Here is a 13,224-nt window from a genome sequence, read left to right on the forward strand (position 1 = left end):
GCGTCGGGCTCTGGGCTGACGGCTCAGAGCCTGGAGCCTGTTTCCGATTCTGTGTCTCCCTCTCTCTCTGCCCCTCCCCCGTTCATGCTCTGTCTCTCTCTGTCCCAAAAAAATAAATAAACATTGAAAAAAAAAATTTAAAAGATTCCACATATTTGTCTTTTTGTCTGACTTATTTCACTTAGCATAATGCCCTCAAGGTCCATCCATGTGGTCACAAATGGTAAAATTTTATTCTTTTTTATGGCTGAATAATACTCTATTGTGTGTACATGTAGCACATTTCTTTACCCATTCCATCAAGCCTTTAAATTTATTTTTTTATTATGAAATTTATTGTCAAATTGGTTTCCATACAACACCCAGTGCTCATCCCAACAGGTGCCCTCCTCAATACCCATCACCCACCCACCCCGCCCTCCCACCCCCCATGAATCCTCAGTTTGTTCTCAGTTTTTAGGAGTCTCTTATGTTTTGGCTCCCTCCCTCTATTAACCATTTTTTTCCCTCCTCTCCCCCATGGTCTTCTGTTAAGTTTCTCAGGATCCACATAAGAGTGAAAACATGGAATCTGTCCTTCTCTGTATGACTTATTTCACTTAGCATAACACTCTCCAGTGCCATCCATGTTGCTACAAAAAGCCATATTTCATTCTTTCTCATTGCCACATAGTATTCCATTGTGTATATAAACCACAATTTCTTTACCCATTCATCAGTTGATGGACATTTAGGCTCTTTCCATAATTTGGCTATTGTTGAAAATGCTGCTATAAACATTGGGGTACAAGTGCCCCTATGTATCAGTACTCCTGTATCCCTTGGGTAAATTCCTAGCAGTGCTATTGCTGGGTCATAGGGTAGTTGTATTTTTAATTTTTTGAGGAACCTCCACACTGTTTTCCAGAGCGGCTGCACCAGTTTGCATGCCCACCAACAGTGCAAGAGGATTCCTGTTTCTCCACATCCTCTCCAGCATCTATAGTCTCCTGTTTTGTTCATTTTAGCCACTCTGACTGGAGTGAGGAGATATCTGAGTGTGGTTTTGATTTGTATTTCCCTGATGAGGAGCAACGTTGAGCATCTTTTCATGTGCCTGTTGGACATCTGCATGTCTTCTTTAGAGAAGTGTCTATTCATGTTTGCTGCCCATTTCTTCACTGGATTATTTGTTTTTCGGGTGTGGAGTTTGGTGAGTTCTTTATAGATTTTGGATACTAGCCCTTTGTCTGATATGTCATTTGCAAATATCTTTTCCCATTCCATTGGTAGCCTTTTAGTTTTGTTGAATGTTTCTTTTGCTGTGCAGAAGCTTTTTATCTTGATGAGGTCCCAATACTTCATTTTTGCTTTTAATTCCCTTGCCTTTGGGGATGTGTCAAGTAAGAAATTGCTGCAGCTGAGGTCAGAGAGGTTTTTCCCTGCTTTCTCCTCTAGGGTTTTGATGGTTTCCTGTCTCACATTCAGGTCATTTACCCATTTTGAGTTTGCTTTTGTGAATGGTGTAAGAAAGAGATCTAGTTTCATCCTTCTGCATGTTGCTGTCCAGTTCTTGCAGCACCATTTGTTAAAGAGACTGTCTTTTTTCCATTGGATATTCTTTCCTGCTTTGTCAAAGATTAGTTGGCCATATTTTTGTGGTTCTAGTTCTGGGGTTTCTATTCTATTCCATTGGTCTATGTGTCTGTTTTTGTGCCAATACCATGCTGTCTTGATGATTACAGCTTTGTAGTAGAGGCTAAAGTCTGGGATTGTGATGCCTCCTACTTTGGTCTTCTTCTTCAAAATTACTGTGGCTATTCGGGGCCTTTTGTGGTTCCATACAAATTTTAGGACTGCTTGTTCTAGCTTTGAGAAGAATGCTGGTGCAATTTTGATTGGGATTGCATTGAATGTGTAGATAGCTTTGGGTAGTATTGACATTTTAACAATATTTATTCTTCCAATCCATGAGCACAGAATGTTTTTCCATTTCTTTATATCTTCTTCAATTTCCTTCATAAGCTTTCTATAGTTTTCAGCATACAGATCTTTTCCATCTTTGGTTAGGTTTATTCCTAGGTATTTTAATGCTTTTTGGTGCAACTGTGAATGGGATCAGTTTCTTTATTTGTCTTTCTGTTGCTTCATTATTACTGTATAAGAATGCAACTGATTTCTGTACATTTTGTATCCTGCGACTTGCTGAATTCATGTTATCAGATCTAGCAGACTTTTGGTGCAGTATACCGGGTTTTCTACATGTAATATCATGTCATCTGCAAAAAGCAAAAGCTTGACTTCATCTTTGCCAATTTTGATGCCTTTGATTTCCTTTTGTTGTCTGATTGCTGATGCTAGAACTTCCAACACTAATGTTAAACAACAGCGGTGAAAGTACACATCTCTGTTTTGTTCCTGATCTCAGGGGGAAAGCTTTCAGTATTTCCCCATTGAGGATGATATTAGATGTGGACTTTTCATAAATGGCTTTGATGATGTTTAAGTATGTTCTTTCTATCCCGACTTTCTCGAGGGTTTTTATTAAGAAAGGATGCTGAATTTTGTCAAATGCTTTTTCTGCATCCATTGACAAGATCACATGGTTCTTATCTATTCTTTTATTAATGTGACGTATCACGTTGATTGATTTGCGAATGTGGAACCAGCCCTGCAGCCCAGGAATGAATCCCACTTGATCATGGTGAATCATTCTTTTTATATGCTGTTGAATTCAATTTGTTAGTATCTTGTTGAGAAATTTTGCATCCATGTTCATCAGGGATATTGGCCTGTAGTTCTCTTTTTTTATTGGGTCTCTTTCTGCTTTAGGAATCAAAGTAACACTGCCTTCATAGTATCAGTCTGGAAGTTTTCCTTCCCTTTCTATTTTTTGGAATAGCTTGAGAAGGATATATATTATCTCTGCTTTAAATGTCTGGTAGAATTCCCCTGGGAAGCCATCTGGTCCTGGACTCTTATTTGTTGGGAGGTTTTTGATAACTGATTCAATTTCTTCGCTGGTTATGGGTCTGTTCAAGCTTTATATTTCTTCTTGTTTGAGTTTTGAAGTGTGTGGGTGTTTAGAAATTTGTCCATTTCTTCCAGGTTGTCCAGTTTGTTGGCATATATTTTTTTCTAGTATTCCCTGATAATTGCTTGTATTTCTGAGGGATTGGTTGTAATCATTCCATTTTCATTCATGATTTTATCTATTTGGGTCAGTTCCCTTTTCTTTTTCAGAAGCCTGGCTAGAGGTTTATTAATTTTGTTTATTTTTTCAAAAAAACCAACTCTTGGTTTCATTGATCTGCTCTACAGTTTTTTTAGATTCTATATTGTTTATTTCTGCTCTGATCTTTATTATTTCTCTTCTTCTGCTGGGTTTGGGGTGTCTTTGCTGTTCTGCTTCTAGTTCCTTTAGGTGTGCTGTTAGCTTTTGTATTTGGGATTTTTCTTGTTTCTTGAGATAGGCCTGGATTGCAGTGTATTTTCTTCTCAGGACTGCCTTCGCTGCATCCCAAAGTGTTTGGATTGTTGTACTTTCATTTTTGCTTGTTTCCATATATTTTTTAATTTCTTCTCTAATTGCTGGGTTGACCCATTCATTCTTTAGTAGGGTGTTCTTTAACCTCCATGCTTTTGGAGGTTTTCCAGACTTTTTCTTGTGGTTGATTTCAAGCTTCATCACATTGTGGTCTGAAAGTATGCATGGTATGATCTCAATTCTTGTATACTTATGAAGGGCTGTTTTGTGACCCAGTATGTGATCTATCTTGGAGAAGGTTCCATGTGCACTCGAGAAGAAAGTATATTCTGTTGCTTGGGGATGCAGAGTTCTAAATATATCTGTCAAGTCCATCTGATCCAGTGTATCATTCAGGGCCCTTGTTTCTTTATTGATCCTGTGTCTAGATGATCTATCCAATGTTGTAAGTGGGGTGTTAAAGTCCCCTGCAATTACCACATTCTTATCAATAAGGTTGCTTATGTTTGTGAGTAATTGTTTTGTGTACTTGGGGGCTCCTGTATTTGGCGCATAGACATTTCTAATTGTTAGCTCTTCCTGATGGATAGACCCTGTGAGTATTATATAATGCCCTTCTTCATCTCTTGTTACAGCCTTTAATTTAAAGTCTAGTTTGTCTGATATAAGTGTGGCTACTCCTGCTTTCTTTTGACTTCCAGTAGCATGATAGATAGTTCTCCATCCTCTCACTTTCAATCTGAAGGTGTCCTCAGGTCTAAAATGAGTCTCTTGTAGACAGCAAATAGATGGGTCTTGTTTTTTAATCCATTCTGATACCCTATGTATTTTGGTTGGAGCATTTAGTCCATTTACATTCAGTGTTATTATAGCAAGATATGGGTTTAGAGTCATTGTGATGTCTGTAGGTTTCATTCTTGTAGTGATGTCTCTGGTACTTTGTCTCACAGGATCCCCCTTAGGATCTCTTGTAGGGCTGGTTTAGTGGTGATGAATTCCTTCAGTTTTTGTTTGTTTGGGAAGACCTTTATCTCTCCTTCTAAATGACAGACTTGCTGGATAAAGGATTCTCAGCTGCATTTTTTTTTCTGTTCATCACATTGAAGATTTCCTGCAATTTCTTTCTGGCCTGCCAAGTTTCAGTAGACAGAGCCATCACGAGTCTTATGGGTCTCCCTGTACATGTTAGAGCATGTTTATCCCTAGCTGCTTTCAGAATTCTCTCTTTATCCTTGTATTTTGCCAGTTTCACTATGATATGTCGTGCAGAAGATCGATTCAAGTTACGTCTGAAGGGAGTTCTCTGTGCCTCTTGGACTTCAGTGCCTTTTTCCTTCCCCAGTTCAGGGAAGTTCTCAGCTTCCCCTCTCTCTCTTCCTCCTCTGGAATCCCAATTATACATATATTATTTCATTTAATTATGTCACTTCTAAGTCTCCCCTCATACTCCTGGATTTTTTTATCTCTCTTTTTCTCAGCTTCTTCTTTTTGCATAATTTTATCTTCTAATTCACCTATTCTCTCCTCTGCCTCTTCAATCCAAGCTGTGGTCGCCTCCATTTTATTTTGCAGCCCATTTATAGCATTTTTTAGCTCCTTCTGTTTCTTAGTCCCTTGATCTCTGTAGTAATAGATTCTATGCTGTCCTCTATACTTTTTTCAAGCCCAGCAATTAATTTTATGACTATTATTTTAAATTCATTTTGTTACATTGCTTAAATCGTTTTTGATCAGTTCATTAGCTGTCACTACTTCCTGGAGTTTCTTTTGAGGAAAATTTTTCCATTTCGTCATTTTGGATAGTCCCTGGAGTGGCGGGGAACTTCAGGACTCTTACCCTGTGCTGTCTGGAGTAACTTGCGTTGGTGGGCGGGGCCGCAGTCAGATGGTGCGGGCCCGCACCTGATGTGGGGCCACAGTCAGACTGGTGTGTACCTTATCTTCCCCTCTCCCAGGGTCAGGACTCACTGTGGAGTGGTGTGGCCTCTGTCTGGGCTACTTGCACACTGCCAGGCTTGTGGTACTGCTTCAATGGGATCTGGCGTATTAGCCGGGGTGGATCCTCAAGGTGCACAGGGGCGGGAGGGGCAGGCTCAGCTCACTTTGCCTTCAGTGGTCTGCTTTGGGAGGCACCGGGAGGGAGGCTGACCCTTCAAAGGGATGGATCCACAGAAACACAGCATTGGGTGTTTGCATGGTGCAAGCAAGTTCATGACGGGAACTGGTTCCTTTGGGATTTTGGCTGGGGGATGGGTGAGGGAGATGGCGCTTCCCAGTGCCTTTGTTCCCTGCCAAGCTGAGCTCTGTCCTCCGGAGCTCAACAACTGTCCTTCCCATTGTCCTTTAGCCCTCCTGCTCTCCAAGCAGAGCTGCTGACTTGTAACATTCTAGATGTTAAGTCCCACTGGCTGTCAGAACACACTCCCTCTGGCCCCCCTGCTTTTGCAAGCCAGACTCGGGGGCTCTGCCTTGCCGGGTGGGCTGGCTGCCCCTCCACCGCCCTGGCTCCCTCCCGCCAGTCCGTGTAGCGCACACCGCCTCTCCACCCTTCCTACCCTCTTCTGTGGGCCTCTTGTCTATGCTTAGCTCTGGAGAGTCCGTTCTGCTAGTCTTCTGGTGGTTTTCTGGGTTATTTAGGTAGATGTGGGTGGAATCTAAGTGGTCAGCAGTATGCGGTGAGCCCAACGTCCTCCTACGCTGCCATCTTCCCCTGAATCTAAGCCTTTAAATTTAAATTATAGGAGATAGAAGAACAAGCTAATAAATACTACAAGGAAGCCATCAGACTAATCCAAATCATTGGCATAGAAATAAAAGTCAGGGGTGGGGAGGGATTGCTTTATATTAAGAGACTTTTTTGAGAGAGAGAGAGAGAGAGAGAGAGAGGCAGAGGGAGAAGGAGAGAGGGAATCCCACGGAGCCCTATGTGGGGCTTGAACCCACAAACCCCAAGATCATAACCTGAGCCAAAATCAAGAGTTAGATGTTTAACTGAGCCACCCAGGTGCCCCTAGATTAAGAGACTTAAGAAATATAACCAAATGCAGTGTGTGGACCTTCTTTGGATCCTAATTCAAACAAAGCAATTATAAAAAGACTAAAGACCACTTGAAAAATGTGAATGTGGACTGGGTATTAGCTGATATCAAGGAATTAGCTTGTTTTGTTAGGTGATACATTATAATAGTTTTGTAAGTATGTGTTCTTTTTAAAAAGAGATGAAGCACTGAAGTATTTAAGGATGAAATTAGATGATGTCTGAGAATTTAAAGTACATTAGATGAAAAAAAGAAAAAAAGTAAGGATATGAGGAGGTATCAGCAGAATCTGAGAAGCAGCATCAGCAAGGTAAAAAGAAACCTCTTTGACCTCAGCCACAGCAATTTCTTACTCGACACATCTCCAAAGACAAGGGAATTAAAAGCAAAAATGAACTATTGGGACCTCATCAAGATAAAAAGCTTCTGCACTGCAAAGGAAACAATCAACAAAACTAAAAGGCAACCAATGGAACGGGAAAAGATATTTGCAAATGACATATCGGATAAAGGGCAGGTATCCAAAATCTATAAAAATTCACCAAACTCCACACCCGAAAAACAAATAATCCAGTGAAGAAATGGGTAGAAGTCATGAATAGACACTTTTCCAAAGAAGACACCCAGATGGCCAACAGACACAAAAAACGATGCTCAATGTCACTCATCATCAGGGAAATACAAATCAAAGCCACAGCGAGATACCACCTCACGTCAGTCAGAGTGGCTAAAATGAACAAATTAGGAGACCATAGATGCTGGAGAGGATGTGGAGAAACGGGAACCCTCTTGCACTGTTGGTAGGAATGCAAACTGGTGCAGCCGCTCTGGAAAACAGTGTAGAGGTTCCTCAAAAAATTAAAAATAGAACTACCCTATGATCCAGCAATAGCCTGCTAGGAATTTACCCAAGGGATACAGGAGTGCTGATGCATAGGGGCACTTGTACCCCAATGTTTATAGCAGCACTTTCTTTTTTTTTTTTAATGATATTAACAGATCCAGTTAAGAACTTTTTTTTAATTTTTTTATTTTTTAAATTTTTTTTAATGTTTATTTATTTATTTATTTATTTTGAGAGAGACAGAGACAGAATGCAACTGGGTTAGGGGCAGAGAGAGAGGGAGACACAGATGCAGAAGCAGGCTCCAGGCTCTGAGCTGTCACCACAGAGCCCGGTGCGGGGCTCGAACTCATAAGCTATGAGATCATGACCTGAGCCGAAGTCGGACACTCAACCAATTGAGCCACCCAGGTGCCCCTATAGCAGCACTTTCAACAATAGCCATATTATGGAAAGAGCCTAAATGTCCATCAACTGATGAATGGATAAAGAAGATGTGGTTTATATATACAATGGAATACTACTTGGCAATAAGAAGGAATGAAATCTGGCCATTTGCAGCAACATGGATGGAACTGGAGGGTATTATGCTAAGTGAAATAAGCCAGGCAGAGAAAGACAGATACCATGTGTTTTCACTCATATGTGGATCTTGAGAAACTTAACAGAAGACCATGGGGGAAGGGAAGGGGAAAAAAAAGTTACAAACAGAGAGGGAAGGAGGCAAACCATAAAAGACTCTTAAATATAGAGAACTGAGGGTTGATGGGGAGTGGGGGAGAGGGGAAATTGTGTGATGGGCATTGAGGAGGGCACTTGTTGGGATGAGCACCAGGTGTTGCATGGAAGACAATTTGACAATAAATTATATTAGAAAAAAAATCAGGAGAGGGGAGCCTGGGTGGCTCAATTGGTTGGGCGTCTGACTATCATGGTTTCATGAATTCGAGCCCCACATGGGCTCTGTGCTGACAGCACAGAGCCTGCTTGAGATTGTCCCTCTTTCTCTGCCATCCCCCATTCACATTCTCTTGGTCTCTCTCAAAATAAATAAATAAACTTAAAAAAAAAGAAAAAGAAAATCAGGACAGTGAGGAGTCCTGGAAGCCAAATGAATGCAGAGTTTCATGGAGAAGTGATCAACACTGTCAAATACTGCTGGTAAGTCAAGGAAGATGAGGATTACAAAGTGACCTTTAGATTTATGAAATCATTAGTGACCTTGACAAAAGCAGTTTGACAGGAGAAAGTGGGTGACACAGAGAATAGAGAAAGAGAGCAGCAGACAGGTGATAGCAAGACAGTATGGACAACATAGACACATACAAACTGGTGACACAGGGCGAGCAAGTGACATAGACAGTGAGTGAGAGACAAAAGGTAGGCAACATGAGAGAAAGGGTGGGTGACAGAGGTAAGCAGAGGGTGGCTGACTCTACCAGTCATCGTTTGTTGCCTCTCAGTTCCAAATTCACCCCTCAATACCTGTTCTGTGATAATGGACAGAATTCCTTTAAGCATCTCTCCTTTACAGCGAACACGATGTTACTCTTTCTCAGTAGAGGGCACCTGAGGGACACTTCAGGAGGAAGGGGCTCTTCTGAAGTTGCCGGCTGCTGCAGTACACGGGGACAACAGAATAGCCCACAACCACAAACCCAGAACATGCCGTCCCTCAATGACCTTGAAGCCTCCACCTGGCATGGCAATAACCTTCTTGCATCCCCTCACATAGAAACCAGCTCGCCCAACAGCTCGCCTGTGCCCTGGGCCCCTACCTCTTCTGTGTGCACATGACAAGAGTTGCTGATAGACTGCTTGCCACCTGCACTCCAGAAGTTTGCCTCCTGTTGGCCCAGGGGATGCAGACCAGCCAGAGCATTTCTCTGCTACACAGTGGGCTGAACTACACCTTCTCCAATGAAGCCTGAACCTCAGCCTTGGGGAGAGGATCCCCTTCCAAGTCTGTCCTTCCTTGGATACTCCCCCTTAGCCCAAGGACACCATATGGAGTTTCCGTGTCTTTTTTTTTTTAATGTTTATTTATTTTTGAGAGAGAGACAGAGCATGAGCAGGGGAGAAGAAAGAGAGGGAGACACAGAATCCAAAGCATGCTCCAGGCTCTGGGCTGTCAGCACAGAGCCTGACGCAGGGCGTGAACCCACGAACCACGAGATCATGACCTGAGCTCAAGTCAGATGCTTAACCGACTGAGCCACCCAGGCACCCCTTTCGTATTTCTTATAGTCACTCGTTTATCATTTTAATAATTCTTTATATTGAAATTCTTGTTTTAATATGCTATATGGTTTCTACCTCCTGACTGGACCCAAGATACAGTGACAGAGAGGAAAAAGAGGGTAGGTGACAGAATGAAAGAATGGTGACAGAGAAGGAAAGTGAATGACAAAGTGGGTAACAGAGAATGAGTAACAGAGGTAGAGAGTGCGGGACAGAGGTTATGGGTGACAGAGAAAGGGGGGAAGGGCGACAGTGGGGAGGATGACAGACACAGAAAGAGGGTGGAACGGAAGAGTAAGTGGATGAGACAGAATGGATGACAGTGTGAGCAGGAAGAGGACAGTGTCGACAGGATGGGTGACAGAAGGAGAGAGAATGGGGGCAGCAGAGAGAAGGATGTGGTGGGTGACAGAGAATGGGAGAAGGAGCAAGAAAATATGAGTGCCAGAGAGGGAGAGTGAGTGACAAAGGTGGGTGACAGAGGAAGAGATAATGGGGAACAGGAAGAGACAGGACAGAAAGAGGGAGAGGAGGACAGTGGGCAAGAGAAGAGCTGGGGGGTAAGCATGACAGGTACCAAAAGCGTGCGACAGAGTTACTTCATCTGACAGAAGATGTGTGTGAAAAAAGAAAACATGGGTGCAGAGAGTGTATGACAGCAAGTTTCAAAGTTTTCTTTCAGCTGTTAGGCAGGAGGGGCAGAGAGATGAAGAAGGTGGGACAGCAAGAGGAGAGAGAGGAGAGAGGGAGGAAGAAAGGCAGATATGTGTGAGCAGAGTGTGCCAAGGAGGACTAGCAGCACTGAAGAAGGCAGAGAAGGTGATGCTTTGTGCAAGGGGGCTTCGGTGTAGGTTGGATTTGGAAGAGGACGGGAGAGACAGAGAAAGATTAGGAGAAATAAAAAAGATTGTGAGTTGAGGGGTCATGAGAGGCAGGGGACTGTGAGGGCAGAAGATGCTGACTGTGAAAGAAGGGCTGAGCGTTGAAGGGAGCAGGGGAGTTTGGGAATGTTCAGGAAAGAGCACCCGAGAGCAAGGAAGAGACAGGTGCCTGTGTAAGAGGCAGTGTTGGGGAAATCCAGGCATTTTTGCTTGCTCAGGGAAAGGAGGGGAAGGGGTTAAATAGCTTAAGCCTTCCTATCCCCATTTTTCAGATGAAAACATTGAGGCTCAGAACAGTCAAATGACTTACTTAAGGTTTCCCAGCTAGCAGACGGCAGAGCCATATTTTGAACCCCAAACGGCCCAACTCCAAAGCTAGTACTCTACCACACCACACTGCTCCCTGTTTTCCCAAATCTTCCTTAAAGACATCATGTAACTTAGCCTAAAGATGTGATTTTACTCCTCAGTAAGACCTTTTAGCTTTTAACAGCCTTAAAACACTTTTTTTGAAAGGAAGACAGAACTATTACACTGGCCCAATTTATTTGTTTGTAAAACATCAAAATTTAAAACTTCTGTGCATCAAAGGACTCTACCAACAGAGTGAAAAGGCAACCTACAGAATGCGAGAAAAGATCTGCAAATCATATTTGATAAGGAGTTAATACCCAAAATACGTGAAGATAAAACAACCCACCTGACTAAAAAATGGGCAAAGGAGTTGAATGGACATTCCTCCAAAGAAGATATACAAATGGCCAATAAGCCTATGAAAAGATGCTCAACACCACTAATCATTAGAGAAATGCAGATCAAAATCCCAACCACTTCATTATCATTAGGATGGCTAGTAACAACCATCACAACAAAACCAGAAAATAACAAGTGGTGGTGAGAATATGGAGACAATGTAACCCTTGTACACCGCTGGAGGGAAGGTAAAATGATGCAGCTGCAGTAAAAGACCGTATGGCAGTTCCTCAAAAAATTAATAATAGAATTACCCTGTGATCCAGCAATCCCACCTCTGGCTAGATATCCAAAAGAATTGAAAGCAGGATCTCAAAGAGAGATTTGCACACCCATGTTCAAAGCCAGCTCTGTTCACAATAGTCAAGAGATGAAAGCAACCCAAGTGTCCATCAACAGATACATGAATAAACAAAATGTGGTATGTGTACATGATGGAATATTATCCCCTCCTAAAAAGGAAGGAAATCCTGTAACGACACAATACTGATGAACTTTGATGAAAGTATGCTCCGTGAAATAAACCCATCACATAAAGACAAATACTGTATGATGCCACTTGTATGAGGCTCCTGGAGCTAAATGCACCAGGACAGAAAGTAGAATGATGGCTGCCAGGGGTTGGGGGAGATGGGAGGAAGGAGTTCTTTAATAGGAAATTTTGGCTTTGCAAGCTGAAGAGTTCTGGAGGTGGAAGGTGGTGCTGCTTTCACAACAGTATTAATGTTATTAATGTTATTAACACCACTGAACTGTACACTTAAGAATGGTTAAGTTACATTGTTTCTATTTTATCACAACTTTTTAAAAAAGTTTAAATCTCATCCTCACATCACCATGTCCCCCACCCTTAGCCATAAGATGAACGCTTACTCATTGAACACAAGCATCTCCTTCTGTGAGGCCGGCCCTTGTAGTTGACCAATCTCATCCTCTATGCCTCTTTCAGCACTCATCAAACATTATAGCGATTATTGGTTTACTTACCCCTTTCCACTACCAAAATATAAGCAGTATTGAGGGGGCGAGGTTAGTGTTTCACTCCTCTCTGTATCCCCTAGGCCTGGTGTTTGGTAGACTGGCAAGACTCAAGAAAGGCTTGATCAGTGGAAGTTCTGACTTTTAAGGAGTTCGCACTGGAGAGCTATCTGACCAAAGAAGGAGGCATCGGGAGGTTCCCCAGGTTTTAGAAATCTGAGCAGATTCCCACGCCCTACTCCGAGAACACAAGGGCGCGTCTCACAAGGGCCTCAGCAGTCTGGCCCCCCGGGAGGGTCCGAGGGCTTCCCACCCCCACTGCTGGCCAGAGCCTGCGAGCTAGATCCCCCCAGCGGCCCAGACATACCTCAGGTAACGGGCAGCCTGCTCCGGGTTTAAGGCCGCGGCTTCCGCAGACCCTCTGGACGCCTCCATGACCCCCAACTCGGGCTCCAGGTATCTCAGCGGGCGATCAAATTTCGCTCGCTCCCGCCCGGCGCATGCGTGGTGCGCCGGAAGGCGGGGCAAGGCCTACAGTCGGCCTCGCTGCTGGCCAATCGGCAGCGCCCCCTTCCGCGCCACCGCCGGAGCCCGCCCGCGCGCCTGCGCCTACACGCGCTGGAGCTAAGAGGCGGTCCCAGGCCCAACGGAGAGGGAGGGCGTTGTGTCCTCTCATCTCTCCCATTTTCAGTTCGGTGCAAGCAGTGCTTCAGCACTTTCGTGCGTGTGCGTGTGCTAGCTATCCTCGTGAGTGAAGTAAAATGCCTGATATGATCTCGGTCACTTTAGTGGCCGCTAGAGACCTTCTCCATAGCCTGTTCCCCCCAAATATCCTTCATTCCATGCTCGCCATTGCCTGGCATTGAGCATGCTTTGAATTCAAACACGCTGGGAGACATGGTCCCCGTGACTTAGACTTACATTGAGGAAGAGTCTTCAAGAGCCAAGCCAAAGCTCTCATTTAAATAAGTAGTGCTAAAAAAAAAAAAAAAGTAGTGCTGTAACGTATGGTTACCATTTCTT

General features: G+C 43.3%; 1 protein-coding gene across 1 annotated transcript in view; it reads right to left on the reverse strand.

The window, feature by feature from the left end:
• Nucleotides 1–12,672, reverse strand: part of ERCC6L (ERCC excision repair 6 like, spindle assembly checkpoint helicase) — a 35,346-nt gene extending 22,674 nt beyond the window's left edge. Inside the window, exon 1 of the mRNA XM_030305453.2 lies at nt 12,569–12,672. Coding sequence (XP_030161313.2) covers nt 12,569–12,636 — 68 coding nt within the window. The 5' untranslated portion in view covers nt 12,637–12,672. The remainder of the gene's footprint in view (nt 1–12,568) is intronic.
• Nucleotides 12,673–13,224: the final 552 nt, after the last annotated feature.

Source organism: Lynx canadensis, chromosome X (assembly GCF_007474595.2).
Source record: "Lynx canadensis isolate LIC74 chromosome X, mLynCan4.pri.v2, whole genome shotgun sequence".
NCBI classification, from domain to species: Eukaryota; Metazoa; Chordata; class Mammalia; order Carnivora; family Felidae; genus Lynx; species Lynx canadensis.